This window comes from Callorhinchus milii, unplaced genomic scaffold (genome assembly GCF_018977255.1).
Source record: "Callorhinchus milii isolate IMCB2004 unplaced genomic scaffold, IMCB_Cmil_1.0 Scaffold5, whole genome shotgun sequence".
In the NCBI taxonomy this organism is placed as follows: Eukaryota; Metazoa; Chordata; class Chondrichthyes; order Chimaeriformes; family Callorhinchidae; genus Callorhinchus; species Callorhinchus milii.
In genome coordinates, this window is record NW_024704746.1 from 8,481,878 (window position 1) to 8,506,869 (window position 24,992).

Here is a 24,992-nt window from a genome sequence, read left to right on the forward strand (position 1 = left end):
TCCCCCCCCCTCCCCCCCCCACACACACACACACACACACATATCGCTCTCACAACGTGTTATCGCTCAAACACACATTTTCTTGTCGCCTCAAGAGGTTGAGAGTGTTTTTTCCCGCCGGACTGAATGGAACCCCCCCCGTGTGTGTGGAGTAGTGGCACAGTCCCTGGTCCGGGCAGCGCCTGGAGGGCAATGGATCATTTGTTGCCCCTCTCGTCGTCACCCCCCGACCCCCCTCGTCACCCCCGACCCCCCCCGACCCCCCCCTCGTCCCCCCGACCCCCCCCCTCGTCCCCCCCCCGACCCCCCCTCGTCACCCCCCGACCCCCCCTCGTCACCCCCCGACCCCCCCCTCGTCACCCCCCGAACCCCCTCGTCACCCCCCGACCCCCCTCGTCACCCTCCCGACCCCCCCCTCGTCCCCCCCGACCCCCCCCCTCGTCCCCCCCGACCCCCCCCCTCGTCCCCCCCGACCCCCCCCTCGTCCCCCCCCGACCCCCCCGACCCCCCCCCGACCCCCCCCCTCGTCCCCCCCGACCCCCCCCTCGTCCCCCCCGACCCCCCCCTCGTCCCCCCCGACCGCCCCTCGTCACCCCCCACTGCCCCCCCTCTCCCCCCCCCCCCACCCGGTCCCCCCCACCGTGGCTCTGCCTCACACGGGCATCACCTGCGGGTGTTTCACGCTGTGCCAGTCTGGGGGGGGGGGTGGGGGGGTGGGGGAGGTTACTGATACCCTATTAACTTATTTACAAATAAAAATCTACTTGATTAAGGCACATCCCCCCCCCCCACCACCACCTCCTTCCCCGATCGAAGACCTTCCCCGGTAATAATAATCCTAATAAATTACAATAATAATAAAGTAATAATAATAACAATTGCATTTGATGTCTTCGAGACGTCTCAAAGCGCTTCACAGAAATATACTGTGAAGTGAATTGACTGTATATCCTTAACTGCGCTTACGGTCACCTCCTCCCTCCCCACTGCCACGATGAACCGCTGCGAGACGTTGCCTTGCGCGAAGGGTGTTACATAAATGCAAGTTGTTGTTGTTGCTGGAATCCTATTGCCTTGCAAGTTTCAAATATGATATCAGCTTCAAATTTCCTGCTTATTATTAATCCGTTTCCCGGCTTTTATAACCCCCTCTTCAGTTAACTCGGCTGGAATTTTTAGCTCCGTTCGCATCATTACTGTACTTCCTCCGCCCTCCTCCCCCTTGTAGAGCTTTAAACCGTTGCACCGTTTCACGGTGTAGAAATGTGCTTCGCGGCGATTCAGGTTAGAATAGAAACTCGGAGAAAAAAACGAAAAGTTACCAATACAGTGTAACTGTTCAAGGCTTAAGAACCATTAATATTTTACATTGAATCCATTAACAGTACTGAATGTTACAATGTTTGAGACACTTTATATTTTAATGCTTCTGGTAACTGTTCTCAAGGGTTGTGATGAGCTTTACCTTTTTATTGACTTTATTAAAATATTAAAACCTCAGTAATAACAATAATCCTTGCACTTGATATAGTACCTTATCACACAAAGTAATGTGGCTGTGTGAATTATGTTGGGAAATCCGTGTTCTTGGCCAATTTCAAAGTGTGCAAAAGCCTTGTACTGTTCAAAATACGTTTCAGATCTGCTGTCAGTATGTTTGAGAAACACCCAGTCCCAATGAAGGAAATTATTCTTTTCCAGTTTGTAAAATAGGAACAGGAGGAGGCCATTCAGTCCATCGAGACGGTTGCACTAGTCTTGGTTGAACCTGCGATTTGGTGGAATGCGATTTCGCTGTCTTCATAGAAAAACAGCAACGGGAATTCTTTGACGTAGAAAATTATCAGCCATAATTCTTTATTTTTCACTTATTTTCCAACTTGTCCCTCTCCCTCTTACAGTTTGTACTGCGGGAACGTTCTGCAGGCACACATAGCTTTTGTGCTTCTTACCCGAGTAGCTACCTGTCATATTACGAATGAGCCTGTTTCTCATGCATGAGCTTGCAGTCATCGGTCATGTACGAGCCTAGACAGTAAATGTTGCTCGCTATTCATCAACAGAGAGTATCGCAGCCCGGTCCAGAGTGCTTCTCACCAAACAAGTGCTCTAATAACTGCTAAAATGGGATAGCCACCAGGAAAGCTGTGGTCGCTGCTAATGTGCCCTAGTCCAGGAGCGCTAAGGTAGGCCACTCATGCCTCACCTGCTGGGACTGCTGACTCAGCAAAGACCAGGAATAGCGCAGGAATCGTGATGACCTTTTGGTGTGAATTGCCTCATGCTCCAAGTCATTTGTGCAGCCATTTACCCTGTAACTATGACATTTAGTTAAATGTTACCAGCTGATAACATGCATCAGGTGGTTGTGCAGTAATACAGCCTTTTGGGCGAGGAAAATATAATTTTTGGAACGAGGCAACGACTGAACAATGTTATGACCGGGTCCATTTACAGGGGTGTGATGGTTTCTGCTTACAACTGCAGAGTTGTTCCATTTAAACCATTTTTAAAAAAAAATGTTTTGGTCATGCTTTGAAATTCATTACTATTGCTTAGGAGTTTCCGAACCGAACTACTGAGAATTCCATATATGTATGGAAATATCTGATTGCGTTGTCCAGAGTGCACACGCTCTATCCAGAGGCATGCACCCAGAAGACATATGGCACTGGTTCATAAGATTCAAAGCTTGGTTCCCCAGAGTGTGGGTTGGGCTATGATTGGATCTTAACCAGCTTGCCGTTACGGACATTGGCAAACTTCTCGCTTTTTGTCCAGCTTGGACCACACTGTGGCTTTGACTCGCTGGGTCAAAAGGAACAGGGCGGGAAGGATCCCAGCCTCTCCCAGTCAAACTGGCAAATGAAAATCTTTCATTTCAGCTGCACTTGTAAATATGTTGAAAACCCATGTGAAGACACTCTGAACATCAGAATGCCTAACGAACTTTTAATCTTCGTCCCCAGTCATTGTCCTACCGCCGTGGATAAGTTGTGAACAGAAGGTCAAGTTTTGCCAATGCTGACCTGAAACCGATCACTAGGATGTGCACATGAATGGCCTGGTTATGACTCTCCGTCTCTGTCAGGGTCAGTGCTTGGCTATTTACTATCCGTGCAGTAAGTCGACTGTAAGAACTCAGCATTGTGATCCTGCACTTTAGGTGTCTGCTTTTTAAAGCACTGTGGCTCTGCAAAGCTCAGTGTTCTACTTTGACTTAATTGTCATCAGAGACTTTGAGGGAAAATGCTTAGTAAACCTAAAACTACCCGCAGAGTATAATCCCAACAGAGCTGCCAATGCCCGTGTATACAGCAAGCTCACTTTGCAAGTAAGAGGACCCAGTTTCGATTCCCGGGCAGGGGGAAACCTTAGGTAAGTTTCCTTACTCCACATGTCTCTCTTTACTAAACAGTAAGAAGAAACCCAGTTGTTTGTCAATTGGTGGATCACTTTTTTTGGGGGGTAATAATCCCTCCAAAAAAGTATTGGTCACTCAATTCATGACTGTTGTGGCACACTGCTGTGCATAATTGGCTGCTGAGTTTCGCCCACGAAATACAGTCAATTCACTTTACAGTATATTCTGTGAAGCGCTTTGAGATGTCTCAATGACGTGATTAGGTGCTATATGAAAAGCAAGGATTATTTTTATTATTATGTGTTGTGAGGCAAGAAAGGACTAACTATCCCGCTGCTCTCCTCCATTATTTGCCTGCAAAATTTTTACCTAATTTAGAATAGGAATCTTGCTTTTGATAATGTTGGAAGACCTCTCAAAGTGCTTTACAGGATTTACTGTAAAGTGTGGCAACTTGGTGGTTTGAAGGCGAGAGCAGTAGTACAGCAATATCCTGCAAACTGCTATGAAGTGAGTGAATGACCCTATACTTTCCTCCTGAAATTCAATTCAAGATGTGTTGAGCATTTTAAACGTCTCAGTTTCCCCCCCCCAAAAAGGGGAGTGGAAGATAATGACTGCCCTGTTGGATAACTAGTACTGACTGAGGATTTATTTCATTTGGGTGTGTGTATACATGTGTGTGTGTATGCGAGTGTGTGTGGGTATGTCCCCCAAGGTGACATTGGCTGTTGTTTATTTCTAATGGAATATGGCTCGAAACCAACATGCTTTGGACTGTACCCAAGCACATCGTGAGCCACCATTGTGCGAAGCCCCAGTTCAGTCTTTGCAAAACTCACATCCACTCGCTTCTTCCCTAGGCAAACGTCAGCGGCGTTTGAGAGAATAACTTTTATCGAGACAATCTTTTAGTTACACAAGAGGCAGCCACTTGTTAATGTGTGTAGAGTGTGGCACCGCTCATTCGGTGTCTTTAATTGGGAGACAGGGGAATAAAACCTGCACCCATTCTCCAGGGGATAGAGCTAAAGAGGTTCCTTTGTTGGTTGAAACCGCTTGCCAGGCCGCACGTATCTGACTTGTGACATTTCCTCAGCGCTGCTGCCCCCATCTTCTCATTGGAATGCTCGCAACCATCACAGATCACTCACAAGTGACCCAGCCCAGTGCCACCTGCTCCCATACTGTTTTATGATACTAATGCTTACAACTGATGATAGCAACTTATCATGTCGTTGAGACGTCTCAACACCCTTCACAGAATATACTGATGAGTGGATTGACTGTGTATTTTATGGACGAAACACAGCAGTCAATTGCACACAGCAGTGTCCTACAGTTATGTATTGAGTGACCATTTTATAGGGATTATTACCCCTGGAAAGCAATCCGCCAATCAACTAACAACCAGGTTCCAACTCATGCTAGGTAAATAGAGCTGTGTGGAGTAAGGAAACTTGCCTAAGGGTTCACCCTGCCTGGAAATCAAACTTGGATCCTCTCACTTGTGAGGCGAGCGTGCTAACCACTATGGTATGGGACTATAAGGCATCAGTCGTGAGTGGTCATATCCAGCCATCGCAACCTGGGCTCACAACAGAGTCAATGCTGTCAGTGAGCAGACATTCGACCTGCAGGAAGGCTTCTCCGATCCCTAGCCATATCAGGGCAGAGTTCCCGTTGGTCGCAATGGCGCACATTAGTTTAATGTCTCATCCCCAGGATGACACTGCTCACAATGCAACTCTTTCCCCAATGTTGCATTGGAGTTGACTCTTTTGCCAAGCCAGGCTGAGATTCACAAACACAAAGGTCTCAATGTTGCTGACCCAAACAATTTTTCCCCTACCTGCATTTCCTGCTGGGTTCGCAACTTTTCTCTGCCCAGTTCATCTTGCAAAGCCTAAGAAGACAGAGGACAGAGAATATTAATATGGAAACGGTAAGATCAAGCGTACAGGGTAATTTAACCGAACTTCAAATTGCTCTGTTGCACAGTTAATAATTCTAATCCTTATAGTAACCCTTGCGTTAATATAGCATCTTTCAGGTCAGCAGGACGTCTCAAAGCGCTTCACAGGATTTACACCATAAAATGTAGTGCCTGTGTAATTGTAGGTGAATGTGGCAGCCAATTTGCACACAGCTATTACCATAAACAGCCATTAAGTGAATGACCAATTTTATCTGGGGTTTTGTTGGGCAGGGACACTGGGAGAAACTCCATTCTCTGTTTGAATTGTGCCATTGGATCTTTAAGGGCCACCTGTACAAGTGGATGGGACTTCAGTTTAATGTCTCATCTGAAGAATGACACCTCTGTCAATGCAACTCTCCCCCCAATGTTGACCTGGAGTATCAGCCAGGACCAAGAGCTCATGGTTCTCGACGTGGAAGCTTAAACCAACAACCTTCTATACATTGTGCAACAAAAATGTTCTGACTGACGTTCCATCATGCTCCCAGCTTCCTAAATTGTACCCTTTGTCCCCTGTTTTCAGCCACTACGCCCCGAAGCTTTGGAACTCTCTCTCGCAATCCCTCCACCTTGCCCCCTCCTTCCCCTCTTTTAGATCACAACTGAAGACCTTCCTCTTTAACCATGCTTATGGTCACTTCCCTCCAACTCAGCCTCAGGCTCTGGCAGTGATAAGCGCTCCGAGATGCTGCCCTGTGTGAAGGGTGATTTTTAAATGCAAGTTGTTGTTAATCTACTCGTATAGATATTCAGTAGCGGCACATCCAGCGCATGACCAGTGGCAGCAATAAGCATATACCTCAATTTTGTTTTCCTTCTGTTGCAGCGTATCTGTCAGTTCTCCCACACGGTTCTCCAGACCTCCCACGTGCATATTTAACACATTCTCTTTTTCTTTGTTCAACTGTTCTATCATGGCATCTTTGGTTCCTAGTGCTTGGTTCAGCTGATCTATGATTCTGCAGGGAATAAAACAACAGTTACAGAGTTATTTAAAACTCAAGCAGGAAAGTTCTACTATAGTGCATCACTAATAATAATCCTTGCATTTGACATAGGGCCTTATCATGGCATTGAGACGTCTCAAAGCACTTTACGGAATATATTGTGAAGTGGATTGACTGTATTTTGTAGGCGAAACGCAGCAGCCAATTGAACACAGCAGTGTCCACAAACAGTCGTGGATTGAGTGACCCAANTTTTTTTGAGGGCTTATTACCAATCAAAAGCGATCTGCCAATCGATTAACAACTGGCTTCCTGCTTACTATTAGGTAAACAGAGGCATGTGGAGTTAGGAAATTTGCCTAAGTTTTTGTCGAGCCCGGGAATTGATCCCGGATCCTCTGCCTTGCAAGGCGAGTACTCCAATCCCTAACTAACAGGACTCCACGAACATACACAAGAAGAAACTTTCAGTATGTTGCAAGACGGGAGCATTTACACTGTGTTACCAGGAGGAGATCAGAAGACTCCCCTCTTTGACTGTTACAGACCTTATGCCAGAGTTACAAGTTCTGAATGTTACAAGGGGTCTGTCACACTTCAGCAATAAAGTGAACAAAACTGAGATCAGCATCCAATTTCATTGCTAAAGACAAATGCAGGGAAACTGTTTGATTAGCTTTTTTACACATTTTAAGATATTTTGAAATTGGTAGTGGTGAAAGATAAAGCTACAGTTACAACACCTGTTGATATCTTACACTAAGTGTAATAGTTATATGACATTTAATGAGTTAAATAAACATGAGCAGTCCAAACAAACAACTTGTTATCTGAGAAGTGTTCACACCCAAGGCTCCTGACAGTTGTCTGAATGCCCCGAAACCCTTTCCTAGCTACTACTATTCACCTGTCTTTTTCTGCCAGAGTATCGTTATTTGGCTCCTGCATTCCTGGACTCTCTTGGTTCTGCTCGGTCCACTCTTTTAGTTTCTTCTCCAATTCGAGGCATTGTAGTTTCTCAGCCTCCACAGCGGTGATCACCTTCTGTGTTTCAGCCCTGGCAAGATTGGCTTCCTGGTAATGTAAACACAGTCAACGGTTTATCATTCATCTTGTCCACCTTTCCTCTGCAAATCTGCCTGACCCTCTTTGTCAGGAGGTGCTAAGCTGTTGTTGGTGAAACACTACAACCAATTGCACACAGCAGTGTCCCACAAACAGTTGTGAATTGAGTGACCAAATAATTTTTGGGGGGAAGGATTATTACCCACTGAAAACGATCCACCAATCAACTAATAACCAGGTTCCCACTTACTGCTCAGTAAACAGAAGCATTTGGAGTAAGGAAACCTGCCTAAGGTTTTGTCCTGCCTGGGAATCAAATCTCTCTTGCAAGGCGAATGCACTAATTACAATGCTACAGGATTCCACAAGAAAACCTGCTTAACGTCTCTCATGCTTTCAACAACGAGTTTGTTCAACAATTATGGGTTCTGAAAGGAAGAGCAGACTGGAGTCTTGGTTCCCAATGCTCGGACATTTCCCCTCGTAGCTGCTCCTCTGTAGCTCCACTCACCTCCTGCAGAAGCTGCAGCTTGTTCTGCAAGACTGCCTGCACATGCTCAGCCTCCTGTTGCCGCTCTTCATATTTCTGGTGAATCTCGGCCTCGGTTTGGTTGCTCAGGCTCTGCACTGCCTTCCTGAAAGAGAAAGAGACAATCCATTCTTTTCAGAAAAAAAAATCTCTCAAAAGGCTTCTGTCCAGCGCTCGCCTCATTTTGCCAGTGTGCAAAGGTGCTTCAGCCTGGCTCAGTTGGGAGCGCTATCCTCTCTGAGTCAGAAGGTAGTGGGTTCAAGCCCCACTTGTGACAACAACAACAACTTGCGTTTATATAGTGCCCCTCCCGCAGGGTAGCATCCCTGAGCGCTTGTAAACCCATACAGACTAGGCTGACACTCAAATACAGCGCTGGGGGCGTGCTGCATTACTGGAGGTTCCACCCTTCGGATGGGGGTTCTGTCTCCCCGTCTAGATGGACGTTAAAGATTCCATGGCACTGCTCTCACAGTGTGGTTCCTAAATCCTAGCTCCAGGCCATCAGGTCAGCACCATTGTCACTCCCTGTGCGCTGCGCCGTGTGCTGTGCACAGGAAGAGCTACTGACGTCAGATCCTGAAGGAAATGTGCATATGAGCAGGACCTGGGAAGTGACATCGGTGGCGGCCTGAGCACACACAAGCCGGCTATTTTTCCCACGCTTCATTATATTACGAAGCCCTGAAAAATTGGACACAGGCACTTCACCTTATAACAGTGTTGTTGTGTATGCTGATTTTCATATATATTTCATATATCACTTCACATATCAACAACAACTTGCATTTATATAGCCCCTTCACAACAACAAGATTGCATTTATAGGGCGCCTTTCACGTCGGGAGGACGTCCTAAGACGTTGGGACGTTCACAGCCTTATATAGCGCCCTTCAGGCAGGGTAATGCTTCTATCGTTCTGTCATTTGCAGTATTTTCTCAACCTTTCTTCCCTGTCAATTTTTTTCTCGTGGTTTCTTTCATGGTACACAGCATTCTTCCCCAGGCACTGAGCATCAATCCTACTTTGAGGACGCTATACCTGATATGGGCCACTAGGCGGCGATCAGGGGCAGATTTGGTTGCAACTTGGCTGCTGGGCTGCAGAGGTAGTTGTAACCAGCCATGAGGGGGCGTGAAGAGTAATTTGCAGAGCAGCATTGAGGTAGACCTCCATATAACACAGTGTAATGTACACTCCTGTGTGTATTATACTGTAATATATCCAGGTATATCGCTCATGGGTAGATGTACCATTCCTCTGCATGTGTTATACTGTTACACATATGTACGCTTATGTCTAAGATGACATTCCAATACAGTACTGGGGGGTAAGCGACATTGGCAGAGGAGTCCTTTGGATGAGACGTTGAACCAAGGTCCTGTCTGCCTGTTCAAGTGGTTTTTAAAGATCACGCGGCACTATTCGAAAAGACAAGGGAGTCTCCACCAATGCCCCAGCCACCAGTCGACCAGATAAAATTGGTTGTTCAGAATAATAATCTTTGGTTTTGAAATAGTACCTTATCATGTCATTGAGACATCTCAAAGCGCTTCACAGAATATATTGTAAAGTAAATTGACTGTATATTGTGTGGGCAAAATGCGGCAGCCTATTTCACCCACAAAATATACAGTGTCCCACAAACAGCCGTGGATTGAGCGACCAATTTGTTTTTCATGGCTGTTTGCGGGAGACTATACGATGTGAAAATTGGCTGTCGCGTTTCCCATTAAAAATGCATAGTCACTATGCTTTACAGTAAATCCTGTGAAGCCCTTTGAGACATCCTCCTGACATGAAAACATAACAATATCTAATGCAAGGATTATTATGATCATTTTATCATTTGTGTATCGCCACTAACATTGGGAAATGAAAGGAATTGTCATCTGAGGTATACTTCAATATGTATTTTGTATATCTAAAAATAAAGTGAAAACTTGGAAAGTTAGACATTTTGTCCTAGCCCGGGAGATGTGTCTGATTCCAGGGCACTTAGAGGTCATGGAGATGAAGAGGAAAGCAGGTGTTCTGTGATGGAAAGTGCGAGAGAGAGAGAAAGAGAGAGAAGCACAGGGACATTCCACACAGGAGCTGTTTATAGCAGCAAGCGCACACCGGACAGTCCATCACCAGCAGAAGCTGGCAGACAGGCTGAGAGGAGGAGAGCCACGTGGATCAAATTGTAACACATCAACAAAACAGAAATAGCACAGCACTAAGGACAAGGTGATTCCGCTCGTCAGGTTTCGCGCAGCCGCACGGCTAAGAGCGCACTTGAAAGATGAAATAACTTGCATTCAGACAGCAGCCTGTCTGCTCTCTCCGCTCAGTGGGCTCCGGTCTGCTCCATCTCCCATGCCCTGCCCCAACATCGGTGGTCAGGCCTTCAGCCTTTCTGCCCCCACTTTTGGAACTCCATCCCACAGTCACTCCGCCTTGTCCCCTCCCTTTCCTCCTTCAAGGCCCATCTCAAGACCCTCCTATCTCTACCCTCCCGGCCGTCCATTCCTCCTGATTCCAACCCCAGCCCGAGTCCAAATTCTTGACTATCCCATGTCTTGGGACTTCCTCCTGATGTGAAAGGTGCTATACAAATGTAATTTGTTTTTGTTATAAGTTAATATATATAAGGAGCTATCAGGAAGAGAAGCCAGAACCTGAAATGCCCTACCCAGAACCCATGTTAGTTTTTAAGAGAAAAGTGAATGAAAAGGAGAAATATAAAAGGAAGTGAGGGGACAGGAAAATAGAAATTAACGGATCAGAGATTCAGCGCAAAGACAATGGGCAGTCTCTGTCATGAACAATGATATGAAGAACATCAGGGAAACCTAAATACACCCCTTTCCATACATGATGGGATTTACAAAGCATTCCTCTGGGAAGCACTGAAGCCTTATCGCTGAATGACCATTTGTTGGGTTAATTATAATAAATAATAATATTTGCATTTGGTATAGCTTTCACCTCCAGAGGACATCTCAAAGTATTTTGCTGGATTTTACTGTGAGTGAGAGTGTAGTGACGGTGTAGGCAAACCGGGCAGTCCACTTGCACACAGCAATGTCCCGCAAGCAGCCATGAAGTGAGTGACAGATTGTATTTGGGGCATTATTGGCCAGGACATTGGGAGAAACTCTATTCCTGTTTTGAATAGCACCACGGGGATCTTTAACATCCACCTGAACAGGCAGATGGGACTGTGGTTTAACATCTCATCTGAAGAACAGGTGAAATTATACACATAAGACTGCAAAGGAGCCATGAATTTACTTAGTGCTTGGTAACTGTTACGGTTTTCTCTTTCTTGGACTGATCTGGGTCCCGGTTCGTCCAACATTAAGGTGTTGACTTGCAAGTTTAACAGGAATCAAATGGAAAGAACTCCTTCCTCAGAGTCAGGAGAGGAGAGATGGCAGAGTGTGTGTCTGTTTAGTCATAAATAAATACTTCCAATGGTGACAATGCCCTCTTTTTTATGTTAAAAAAAATCTGATGTGCTTTGCACGGTAGGTATCCTAGTCACCACGATTCCTGTTGTGATCGTTGGAATATGTAACATTTCGTTCTCAACAGATCATACAAATAACAGTGATTGTTTATGTGTTAACAGATTTCCAGTACTGTGGGCCAATTCTCAAGTGAATACGTGGGAGAAGGAACGGTGTGTGCTGCTCCAGTAAAACCGCACCCCAGTGAATGTCTTAGTCTGCACTCCTGACGCACAATCCTATATATAGCCCCGCACAGAGCACAGGAGGTCCATTACATTGCATGGATTTCAGGCAACTGAAACCAGATAAGAGCTTCTATCTTTCCTGCAAATACCGAGCCACAAGTTTCTAAAGCTTCGATGCCTGTGTACATTTTTACGAAGCTAGAAGCCATGGCTCAACAACAACAACAACCTGCATTTATATACAGCCCATCACCCAGAGTGCCCGGTAAGTGGTAAGAGTCACTTACGAGGCTTTTTCCAGCAGCTCGGTTTTCTCATGTAGTTCTTGTTTCAGACTCTCCACCTCCACCTTCAGCTCGATGTTCTGAAAGGCAGGACAACCCACGAGTTCAGTGATCAGCCAGGCACAATATATAAATACCATTTATATTTACACATCGCCATTCATGTCCGAAGGACATCTTAAAGAGCAATCACAGCACAGGATGGACACCAGATCGATAGTTCTCTTACACCGTGGATCAGTCTCTTTGCTCTCTTCTCTGTACAGCCATTAGAAATTTGCAGCACAGAAGGATCATGCCTATGCTGGCTCTCAGAAATAACTATCCATTTTGTCCCTTCCTCTCACTCTTTCTTCATTCCCTTTTATATTTCTCCTTTTATATATTTATCGAATTCCCTCACAAAAGCTAACACAGGCCTATAGTAATAATCCTTGCATTTGTTATAACGCCTTATCACTTCATTGAGACATCTCAAAGTGCTTCATAGGATATACAGTACGCAAGATTTTACCCCACTGATGATTGCAGTGTTGGTGCAGGCGTTTGGCTGATCTGTACCTCAATTCTGATCACAATTAATTGTTAAAGGGTGAAACGTTGGGCAAGTTTCCTTACTCCACTCACACGCCTGTTTACCTAGCAGTAAGTAAGAACCCGCTTGTTGGTCGATTGGCAGATCGGTTTTTCTGGGTTAATAATCCCTTCAAAAAAAATAATAATGCGGTCGCTCAATCCACGACTGTTTGAGGGACACTGCTGTCCACAATTGGCCGCCGCGAATTCGCTCACAAAATATACAGTCAATTCACTTCACAGTATATTCTGTGAAGCGCTTTGAGACTTCTCAAAGACGTGATAGAGTGCTATATCAAATGCGAGGATTATTATTATTATTACTACGGTAAAGTGGATTGACTATGTATTTTGTTGGTGGAACGCGGCAGCCAAGTGTGTACAGCAGTGTCCCACAGACGGTCGTCGATTGAGTGACCAAATTGTTTTTGGTGGGGGAATGGATTATTACCCCCACAAAGCAATCCGAGAATCAACTGGAGTAAGGAAACTAGCTGCCTGAGAATCAAACTCAGGTCCTCTCGCTTGTGCTCCCCACTCTCCGCATTCCCCTTCCCCCACTCTCCACTCAGCATAGTGAACAGTAATCAGAGGAGGACAGAGCTGATGCCTGCTTGATCCTTGAGATTAATTCTGCATGGCAGAGCTCTCCAACTTATTAATCCCCTGTCACGCAGTTGGAGAGACGAGAGCTTCTGTCAGGCTTCACTGCAATGTTACAGAGCTTTTTTTTAAAATAATAATCCTTGCTTTTGACACGGTTCTTTATCACATCATCGAAACGTCTCAAAGCCCTTACAGAATTGACAGTAGAGTGAGGTGAATGTGTATTTTGCAGGTAAACATGGCAGCCAAATTGACCACAGTGTATTCGCCAAACAGCTATGAGTGACCAATTTTTCTGCAGGTTCAAAGTACCTGTACGGCACAGAGGGCGGCCATTCGGTCCCACGCTTCCAGCCACTACTCCCTGAAACTCTGGAACACTCTCTCTCTCTATCCCTCTGCTTTGCCCCCACCTTTCCCATCTTCATAACATGCCTGAAGTCCTCTTCGACTGTGCCTAAGGTCATTTCTCCCCCTCCCCGTCTTGGTGTCGTGCTCCGCCATTATCAAGCGCTACCGTGCATGAGGGGCACTATATACATGCAAGTTGTTGTAGCAATTGTGTTCTCGGCTCTCTCAAAGAGCTCTCCGCTCAGTCTGACTCCCCTGCTCTTTCCTCGAACTCTTGTATCATTTTCTTTTTCCGCTCTTTGTTGAATTCCTTTCTTTTTGTGCTAAAAGAAATGCCCTTATGCACCTTATCCAAAAATACCCGCTGTGAAGCTCTTGGAGACTTCTGGATGACATGATAAGGCACTGTGTCAAATGCAGGGATTTATCCGAGTGGAGAGCTCTTTCAGAGAGCCACGGCAACATCAACAACTACAACAATTTGCATCTATCTTGCGCCCCTCACGCAGGGGAAGCATATCAGAGCGTTGTGCTCCCCCACTGTCCATTCCTCTGGGAAACTACCCTGTGTGAGGGGCGCTCTATCAATCCAAGTGGTTGTTGTTGTTCTTCTTACTCCTTGCTATGGCTCTTCCGTTTAACAAGCGCTCGCTCTGCTCTTGTTTTTATTTTGACTCAGGGCTGCTATTTTTAGGGCACTGGTGTCCTCGGCAACAGCTCTGAAAATAAACCCAGCTCGGCACCAGAGAGGTGTAGGGCTCTGCTTGACTGGCTGACAGCTGCCTGTGTGTCAGCGGTGAAGTGAAGGGACGTGTAGGTGGCACAGGAGGTCTCCTGAGTGAAAGAGTGTCGGTTGTGTCTGTGGTGAAGGGATGTGTGACCAACAACAACACATTACATTTGTGTAGCGCCTTTCACAACAGGAGGACGTCTCAAGGCACTGGACAGTAAGGGATTTGGACCCGAGCTAGGGTTGGGATCAAGAGGGGTGGAGCGCAGCGAAGGTGGGGGTAGGATGATGGCCGAAGGAGCAGTCGAAGAGGAGGGTCTTGAGACGGGCCTCAAAGGAGGAAAAGCGAAGGAGCGAGGTGAAGGGACTGTGGGATGGAGTTCCAAAGGATGGGGGCAAGCACTATCACCTTCAGCCTTCAGAGGCTGAAGGTCTGACCAGTTGGAGACGTGCACTGAGCGGAGGGAGCGAACAGCTCTCGTGAAAGATGTGTCAGTAGTGAAGAGTATGTCAGTGTTTTTTTTTGGTCAGCCGGGTGTCTGACACATGCAGAAAGCCATCACCAGGCTTAAGAGCATCCAAACCCAACTGAAAATTCCATGCATCCCACCTACAAATGGAAATCCAGATAATTGGAATGGAACGCACACTCTCTCCCTGGAGGGAAACGCCTTGCTTACCTAATTCCGGAAAGTATTAAGCGCAGGTTGGCAAGAGCCAAGTCTTGGGGACCCAGAGTGTGCGTTGGAGTACTGCTGGAGTCTAACCAGCTAAGACCGCACAGCTTGCTATTGATAGTGCTTGTCTCACAAACTTTCCTGCTCCTTGTCCAGCTAGGACCACCCTACCTGTTAGGTATTTGTCAGCAGTGAAGAGTGTGTCAGGAGTGAAAGGACGTGCCAGAGATAAAGGGAAGAATCCATTGTGAACAAGCTTGTGTTTGGCTGTGCACCAACCCTGCCCTCCCCTTCACTGCTGGCAAATACCTAACAGTCTCTGTCCTGAGACTGTGTCCCAGACCAACGCTGCTCCTGCTCCTTCACAAGTGAAGTTGGATTCAGTCCATTAACTCCACTGTCACTGCGTTGGACTCCCAGCCAGACTCATAACTGTTGAGCCTGGATTTGACTGGCATTGAAATCTGCTCCCAGCAGCTCAGTCACTCATGTCAATTCACAAATCCCATTGGCTTCACACACTGAGTTCTGTGCTTATGTTGGAACTCTGCCTCTTTTATACAGAGGTTTTAATGGAGAAGTCTGTGAAGCGCTTTGAGACATCTCAATGATGTGATGAGGCGTTATATCAAATGCCAGGATTATTATTATTATTATTATTATTATATGGAGAAAAGGCAGGAAATGGGACAATCTAATAACAACAACAAATTCAATTTATGTAGTACATTGGGAGGATGCTCCAAGGTGCTGAACAATCAAGTGTTTGTACCTCAGAGCAGTGAACTTACTGCTTGGAGTTCAGTAACCCCCTATTGTAGGTCTACAATTGTACTTAACCTTAGGCTGTAAATGCTGCTTTGTCTTCAAGTTAAAGTTTGCACAGAATTGTGGAAAACACCTTAATTCAGTCTCAATCCGGAAGTCGGTTTTCCTCAGTTGTTAAAGATTAAGGTTTCCCATTTAAGACTAAAATGCAGAACTTTGCACAACTTGCTTTCATATAGCGTCCTCCACCCAGTGTCACAACTCAGAGCATTTAAACTGCACAACATCACAACTGCGGGCAATCTTAAAGGTTTTAAGATAAGCGGACTTGCAGTGGAATTCAGGCTCCATATCCCTTTGCCTGCTGATCATCATATTCTTAAAGAGACAACAACAACAACAAGATTCCATTTATTGAGCGCCTTTCACGTCGGAAGGACTTCTCAAGGTGCTGTACAGTTGGGTCAGGACCCGAGCAGGGGGGAAATGGTCAAGGGGAGGGGAGGGAAGGGAGGGAATGAGGAGGGGGTAGAGAGTTGAGAGGGGAGCTGAAGGCTCAAAGAGAAAGGTTTTGAGACCGGCCTTGAAGGAGGAAAGGGAGGAGGCGGCGAAGGCACTGGGGGATAGAGTTCCAGAGCCTTGGGGCTGAGAGGCTGAAGGCCCGGCCACCGATAGTAGGGCGGTTGGGGCGGGGGATGTGGAGCAGACCGGAGCCAGAGGAATGGAGGGTACGGGCGTGTAGGTAGGGGGATAGTAGGTCGGAGAGGTAGGAGGGAGCAAGGCCGTGAATGGCCTTGTAGGTGAGGATGAGGATCTTGAATTCGATCCTCTGGGGGATGGGGAGCCAGTGGAGGCGAGCGAGGGTGGGAGTGATGTGGTCGCGAAGCCTGGTGCGGGACAGTACACGAGCTGCAGAGTTCTGAATGACCTGCAGTGTGGAGGGAGGTGGCGGGAAGGCCGGCGAGGAGAGAGTTCCCATAGTCCAGCCTTGAGGTGATAAAGGCGTGGACCAGAGTTTCAGCCGCGTGAGGGGTGAGGTAGTGCCGTAGTCTGGCGATGTTCCGGAGGTGATGGAAGGCGGTGCCAGTTGTGGTGCGGATATGGGGGAGAAAGGACAGCTCAGGGTCGAACAGAACCCTGAGGGTCCTGAGTGGCTTTGAGAGGTGGAGAGTGCAGCCTTGGATGCTGATGCTGTCAGCGCCTGAGGTGCGGAGGCGCTGACGCGAGCCAATCAGGAGGGCCTCAGTTTTGCGCACGTTGAGCTGGAGAAAGTTATATCTCGTCCAGGACTCGATGTCGGACAGGCAGGCTGTCTTAATAATAATAATAATAATATAATAATATCTAGGTTCCTGTGGTTAACAGCATCATTCCAACCTGTGGGAAATCTGCTCGGCCAGGGAACAGTCCACATTTGTGCCTCTGAAGGAAAATCCTATTTTAACTACCATGGTTTGATCCCACTGAGCTACTCTTGTAGATAATGACAATTCTACATGATCCCGAGGTATACATAGAAATTCAACAGCACTAACATCTTATAATAATAATCCTTACATTTGATACGACACCTTTCGCATCAGGAGGAAGTCTCAATGCACTTCATGGGATACTCTATAACATGGAGTGACTGTGCCTTTTGCAGGTGATTGCGGCAGCACAATTTGAACACAGCAACGTCCCACAAACAGTCATGAGGTGAACAACCAATATTGTTAATTTGGGGATGGTTTGCCAGTACCTGGAATTCTGCAATGCAGTTGAAAGAAAAAGTGGAGCTTCACGTCGTGCCTGCGTTCAAATTGGCTGCTGATTTTAGCCTACAATAGCGTTGTGGTTAGTGAGCTCGCCTTGCATCATTATATTATTGTTATTATATTACAAATATGCTGTCACTCCACTTTACAGAAAACTTTGTGAAGCATTCAGAGGTGTTTCGACCTAATAAGGCGTGATATCAAAAGCAAGGCTGATTATTATTTCTTTTAATCCCCTTCTGTGTCGTCAACTCCCCCCACCCACCCACCCACCACCTATTTCCCAGTTCTCAGTTTTCCACATTGTCTCTGTTGAGAGTGAAAGGCGTTATGTAAGTGCAAGTGTCATTTGTTTTTAATTACACAATTAAGAGCAGTTGCAATTCCTTCTCTATTAATCCATATGCACGTGCTTTTGCAGTACACCCCCCGATGTGAGATTTCTCCTATCAAAGAGGTTGACAAGCTTTTAGAATAATAATAATCCTTGCGTTTGATATAGCGCTTTATCACATTGTCGACAAAGCACTTCACAAAATACACTGTAATGTGAGCTTGACTGTGCATTTTGGGGGTGACACGCGGTAGTCAGTTGCGCACAACGGTGTTCCACAAACAATCGTGGATTGAGGGACTAAATTATTTCTTTATTTAATTTGAGGGATTGTTACCCCTGGAAAGCAATCCAACAATCGACCAACAATCAACCCACTCACTGCTATGTAAACAGAGGAGTGTGGAGTACGGAAACTTGCCTAAGGTTTCGTCCACCCGGGAATCGAATACGTTCTAGGACCACACACACACGTACACACACACAGGCACACACACACACACGCACATACGCGCACACACAAGCAAATGCAAAACTATTGGGTAAGTTTTCCTACCCTCTTGTAGATATCTTCGCTGCTGTCATCGTATTTCTGTTGCATGCGCTCCTCTAGGAAATAGATCCGGAGCTTGAGGCTGAAGTTTTCTTTCTTCAGGTCATTCAGATGCTGGGAAAGAGTACGGTAACCGTTAGGCATGGCAGGTGCTGTGTGGGGGCCTTAGCCCCCTGCCACTCAGTGTAGTGACATTCTAACCAGGCAGGGACGGGGGAAAAAAACTAACAGACATAATGAAAGCTACGAGCACTCTCTCAGTGCCCGGTCACAGTGCCATCTCGTTTGGAAGTGAGGAGAACAGTAGTAGAGGAAANGGGGGGGAGCTAAGCCACTTTTTCCTCATGCCAGAGAGGAATGGCTGGAATGTCAGGCAGACCAGTGTCCCATAGACAACTGCACAAGTGTTGTAAACTGATCCCACTCAAAGTGAGGGGCCCAACGTATCATCACATCAACTTATTAGTTTCCCATTAACAGGTGCCTTCTGATCTCCCTCTCCGAGCCCGGTGTGTTAGGGAGAAACACTTGCATTAACTCGGAGGTGTCTGGAAAACCCAACAGAGAGATCCTTACTTTACAGCGAGCTCTGTCTAACATCAGCGCAGATTCCTAACTACATCCTAATTACCTTCCGTACGAAAACCTTCTTATCAACATCACCATTATTATACATGCAAATACCAGGATGGTAATAATACTAATATTTGCATTTGATATAGCGCCTTGTGACGTAGTTGAGACGTCTCAAAGCGCTTCACAGGTTACATTGTAAAATGAATTGACTGCATACTTTGTGGGCAAAATGTGGCAGCCATTTGCGCACAGCAGTGTCCCTCAAACAGTTGTGGATTGAATGATTTATTGTTTATTCTTTTTGAAGGGATTATTATCCCCGTCAATCGACTAACAACCGAGTTCCTACTTATTGCCTAAGGTTTCCCCCTGCCCAGGAATCAAACCCAGGTTCTCTCACTTGCGAAGCGAGTGCTCCAACCAATATGCTACAAGACTCTACAAGAGACGGTAAAAGGCAAACTAGATCAACCATGGTCTTTTTTTGCCTATCAATTCCTATGTTCCTAAAGCCAACAGCCCTCCAGAAAAATCAGTCACTCGCCACAAGGCTCGATTGCGGCAAAATAACTCACTTTGTACAAAATAACTGCTGCGCTTGCTCTCAAACACATCAGTGAGAACAATTCACTGCAAAGTCCTTTGCGGAGTTTCAACACTGATAAGGCATTTGCCTCACATCGGGCTCTTTGAACTCACCTAGGGTGTGCCTGATTCTTTTTCGGGGGTATTAGGTAAACAGAGTGCGTTCCTCTGGGGAGAGTGCTCACTCTACTCCAGGCAAAGGAAAATTTCCATGCATTTGTGGCGCTCTGTGTGTCGTGGGGCAATGGGTTTCTAAATGTGCCAGCCACCCAGCTGACTGACATGAGCTAAATTAGGTCCAGTAGAGATAGGAGGGTCTCATTTGTGGGATTATTTAATAACATTTCTTATTTAATTGCATTTCATTCCCTGCCCCACCCTAGCTCTGTGATCTTGTCCTCTCTCCCATCCACTCTACTCACTCATGTCTGTTACATGAACTTGTGCTACCATCAGCGAAACAGCTTTCAGCCCTCGAGCTCCCATTCTCTGGACCTAAATCTCTCAGTTTTTGAGAAACGCTTTGAGATGCTGCCCTGAGTGAAGAACTCTATATAAATGCAAGTTGTTGTTGTCGTCGTCGTTCTTCTACATGAAAACCAATGAATAAGTGCAACTTGTCATGATTAAGGAAATCTCTTCAGAATTCCCGGTAGCTGGAAGTGGAAGGGATGTTCCTGCGGATCAGCACAAACTCCCTCTGGAAAGATGTCTCCCCCCACTCCCCCCCGCCATCTGCACTCCTCGGATTCCTTATTCAGAAATCACATTAGAAATGTCCAAAATTAGACCCTATTACTATTATCTCTTGATCTGCCTATTTCTGTTCTGCCTGTGTGTCCCTTCAGCACAGGGCATCGAAAGAATCTGTACTCCATTGCACACAGTTCCACTAACCTCTCTAATCAGCTGTTTAAATACGCTTCAGTAAACGAGACAATATAACACCCCACTTCCCTGTCTCCGCAGACATTTAAAGTAAAGATAATTCTCAGGGCTGCTTCTAGATTTAGTTGTTGCTTTTGTTGGGCCTCAATGATATTACATGTTTCAGGACACATTTCACATTCAATACTTTCCAACAAGTGTGAGTGGCGCTAATGGTACAAAGCTAACTTGTTCGAAACAGATCGGATTTGTGCTCGTTGGAGTGTTCCTTTAAACGCTAGGGCCAGTGTGACACTCAGCACCGAGTGTGCCTGGTGTAAGCAGCAGGGCAGAGAGTATTTAACTGTGAGTATTTTTAGCACTGGATGTCTGAGTGCTCATTGGGAGCTATCGGCATTCTTTCACAAGCTTCAGGAGCTCTTTGGCGAGACTCACAATGGGCTCTGACAAGTAGCATTGACAAAACAGATTTGTCATGTGAATTTTGACTTCCCGTTAGAGAATATCGGATTCATAAAAAGGAAAATTGTGAACTGAATAGCTAATCCTGAATAATAATACTAAGCCTTGCATTTGATATAGTGCTTTATTACGTTTTCAAATTTTGAATTCATGCCCTCTTGTCCTCGAAATTCCCTACCAAAGGAAAGAGCCTTTTTATGATTAATGCAAAACAAAGTCATACTCAAGCTATAGAGAGTTCTGGTCAGGTCACACTTGATATAGCACCTTAGCATGTGATTGAGATGTCTCAAAGCCCTTCACAGGATATACTGTAAAGGGGATTGACTGTGTATTTTGCAGCTCACTTCCAGTAAATTCACCAGAACTAGTTGATTCTGCAAGATGCAGAAGTGTTTTCTTACAACGATAACAATGGCCTAATAAAAATGTCACATACTTTGTCCAATGCTCATGCAGTTCAGTAAACTGAGGGCCAAAGTTTCTCATCGTCTTCGCATGAAAATTTAAGATCATGGAAAATTCCTAACTTAAAACCAATTGATGGGAGCTTCTCCCAGCCTGGTGCCCTGGCTAACAATCCACTGGATAAAAATTGGTCATTCACTTGATGACTGTTTGCGGGACATCGCTGTGCACAAATTGGCTGCTGTGTTCGTCTACAAATACACAGTGACTTTGCAGTAAATCCGTGAAACGTTTTGAGACGTCTCAATGATTTGATAAGGCGTAATATCAAATACAAGGTTTAGTATTATCATATTCGTTATATTCTGCCTCAAACAGGCTTCAAGGGCCATAAATTCCACACTGTGCAGAACCTCCTGCGTAAAGAACCTTTTTCTGATCTCACTTCTAACAGGATTAGCCCGAATTCTAAGAAGATTTCTTCTTTATGGTTTCTGGTTCTGCAGTGACACATCAAACATTGCCACTTAAAACATTGAAGGGGCAGCTGTTCGTCCCTCATAACAACTCCAAAGATATTTTAGTAGTTTGTGTTATTTTTTTGCCTGTGATGTCAGCCAGAGCTGCTATCCACTACTGAGAGCAGTCTGAGTGTCCGCGGCTAAATGCGTTACGGGTGACGTTTGCCTGTTGATGGGAGTCGGGCTATTCCTCGCTCCAACAAGCCGCCTTTACACTCTAATAATAATCCTTGCATTTGATATAGCGCCTTATCACATCGTCGAGACGTCTGAACGCGCTTCACAGAATATACTGTAAAGTGAACTGACTATGTTTTGTGGGCGAAACGTGGCAGCCAATTGCACACAGCAGTGTCCCACAATTAATTGTGTATTTCGTGACCAAATTATTATTTCTTTTGAAGGGATTGTTAGCCCCGGAAAAGCGATCCATCAATCGACTAATAACCGGATTCTTACTTACTGTTAGGTAAACAGAGGGGTGTGGAGTAAGGAAACTTGCCCAACGTTTCGCCCTGCGTAGGAATCAAATCCAGGTCCTCTCGCATGGAAGGCGAGTGCTCCAATCACTAAGCTACCTATCGCCTTATAACATTGAGTGACTGTTTTTTGTTGGCAAGCGTAACAAGTTGTTAACAAAGTAACAGCAAATGGCTATTATTTGACATACTCACATGATCACAAGATTTGTTTGGATGAGGAAGACCTTTCGGTCCCGCTGATCTCATCCTTCGAGAATACCCATCCTACTCTCCTCCCATCACAGCATCAAGCTGTTTTGTGTTTTTAAATGTTCCCAGTGCTATGGCCTCAACCACCTGAGGTTTGTTGACAAGTTCAGTCATTAATTATCTATGTTCTCTGTTTTTTGTACATCCTATAGTTTTGTTCTGCGTTTATCTTTTCAATGTCATTTAAAATGTTATACACTTCTCTAAGCTCTCTTCTGAGATGTCTCCTTTCAACACTGAAGAGCCCTGGCTTACCTACCTGCTGTTCATAGCTCATTCTTCTAACACTGGGTATCACTTTCATTTCTCTCCTCTGCACTGCCTATAGGGCCTATAGTACTATGTGTACAGTACTCTATGTTCTGTCTGACCAGAGTACGCTATTGCTTGAGTGGGATAACTAGAGGTCTAAACTCAACTGATTTGGCCATATAGCTCAGCATCCTGTTTATTGCTACCTTACACTGTTTTGACATCGTGAGTGATGAGTCCACTAACATCTCTAGATGTTTTCAACTTTACCCCTTGGCAAGTAATATCCCATCCATAACATACATGTGTTTCCTATTCCTACTTCCTAAACACCTTGCATGTATCTGCATTAAACTTTGTTCTTCAGTAAACAGTAAACAGCCCATATCCTATCAAGCTCTTTGTAAGAGCTTTGCTGTCTCCTTTGTTCCACAGTTCCCCCTTACGTGGTACTATAAATCCATTACATATTATTATTCTATCATTGTTTATTATTAGTTTAATTCTCAGGCAGGGCAAAACCTTAGGCAAGTTTCCTTACTCTATACACCTCTGTTTACCTAGCAGTAAGTAGAACCCGGTTGCTGGTTGATTGGCGGATTGCTAATCCCTTCAAAAATAAATAAACAAATTTGGTCACTCAATCCATGACAATTTGTGGGACACTGCTGTGCACAATTAGCTGCCGTGTTTTGCCCACAAAGTAAAGAGTCAATCCAGTTTACAATATGGTGATGCGATTTGAGACGTCTCGAAGATTTGATAAGGCGCTATAACAAATGCAAGCATTGTTATTATTATACAGTTGGATGCAGCAAGGGCTTACGGTAATAACATCATGTAGCCATCATGAACAGACATCTGCAGTAAAAATATCAAGGCTTATTTTTGACGGGAGAGCACAAATTAAACCCAGTGTCTAAATAAAACATTGACGTGGCTTTAGAGCAAATTTATCCCAGCTGTAGCGGGAGCATAGCAAAGTCACACTGACACTCCACATTACTGGAGAATGAGCCAGTGCCAACGTAGCTCACTCCAACCTTTCTTAGGGCCGCTGTCCCATACTTCCCAACTGAGATGGGAGAAGAGAGGGAAGGTAACCTATTTCCAGACCTCCACTGTAATGGGAGATTTACAACAAAAGACCAACATGGCACCCCCATCCTGAAATAAATTCAGCACAGAGAGGGATCTACCTGGCTCAGTTGGTGACTCTCTTGCCTCTAAGCCAGAAGACTGTAGGCTCCAGCTCAACATCGGGACTTATTGCCTAGGCTGACACACTAGCCCAGTGGTGGTGGTGGGGGGGGGGGGGGGTTGCATTGCATTGTTGGAGGTGCCATCTGGATGATATTTGGGACCTTTCTGGTATCATGCAGCTGAAATTGAAAACTTGCCACATGGATTCAACCTGCATCCAACTACTTCACTGGCATAGGTACAGTTTCTGATAGGACACCCAACATACTGTATGGTTCATATTCCTTCATTTGTGTCTTATAACAAACAGAGCCCCTCATTGACTCTTGTCCAGTCATTCCTTCCTATATTCAGCCCTTCCTGTTCCCGAGTAAACAGGTTTATTTTTGTCCTCTATGATATAAAAAGGTTCCAATGATTGATGCCACATTTCTGGTGACTATTAAAACTCTTGGTTAACTCACCAAGCACATTTTAGCACTTTCAGATATCACGTTCCCCCTGCTGGACGCCAACCAACACAGAGTAACTGGGGGCCCAAAATTTCAGTTAATCTTAGCCTGTAAGACCAGCCCAATCGTAGTTTTATGGGAAAAATCTTAAAGTAACTCTTAATTTGGAGGCCAGGTTCTTTTTAAGTGCTGCAGATAAATGGCTCCTAAACTAAGACTGAATTCAACGATTTCCCACAATTTGAATGATATTCAAGACTGAGATTGATAGAAAGGGAGAGAGAGAGGGATTGAGAGGGAGGGAAACAGAGAGGAGGGCGAGGGAAAGAGAATGTGTGTATGTGTGAGAGAGAGAGAGGATGGGAAAAGAGGAGAGAGGGAGGGAGGGAAAGATTTGCTCGTAACAAATCCTTTTGCAAAACTCACAATTTAGACCCCAATGTTGTTTTATATTCTATACCAAAAAGATATCCAAAAAGGAATAAACAGGGATATGAGGGAAATGGCAGATAAATGGGACTGAATGGATTGAGGTCTGGTAAAAGTATCAAGGGATATGGGGCAAAGGTGGATAATTAGAGTTTAGATATAGATCAGCCATGATCTAATAGAATGGTGGAATGGGCTCAAGGAGCTGAATGGCCAACTCCTGTTCCTGTGTTAATAATTCGGAGTGAGGGTGGGGGTTGGACAGCATTGTGTGAGC

The 24,992-nt window shown here is 45.5% G+C and overlaps 1 protein-coding gene across 2 annotated transcripts in view; it reads right to left on the reverse strand.

The window, feature by feature from the left end:
• pde4dip (phosphodiesterase 4D interacting protein) overlaps positions 1 to 24,992 on the reverse strand; it is a 131,402-nt gene that overhangs the window by 64,408 nt on the left and 42,002 nt on the right. Inside the window, exons 4-9 of one of the 2 annotated variants that reach the window (XM_007895548.2) lie at positions 18,212 to 18,322; positions 11,860 to 11,936; positions 7,869 to 7,992; positions 7,200 to 7,366; positions 6,145 to 6,304; positions 5,217 to 5,270 (exon numbers count right to left, since the gene is read on the reverse strand). In XM_007895548.2, the coding sequence (XP_007893739.2) occupies positions 5,217 to 5,270; positions 6,145 to 6,304; positions 7,200 to 7,366; positions 7,869 to 7,992; positions 11,860 to 11,936; positions 18,212 to 18,322 (693 nt within the window). Of the gene's footprint in view, positions 1 to 5,216; positions 5,271 to 6,144; positions 6,305 to 7,199; positions 7,367 to 7,868; positions 7,993 to 11,859; positions 11,937 to 18,211; positions 18,528 to 24,992 lie in introns of those variants that run through there. The other variant, XM_007895549.2, reaches the window with a different exon arrangement.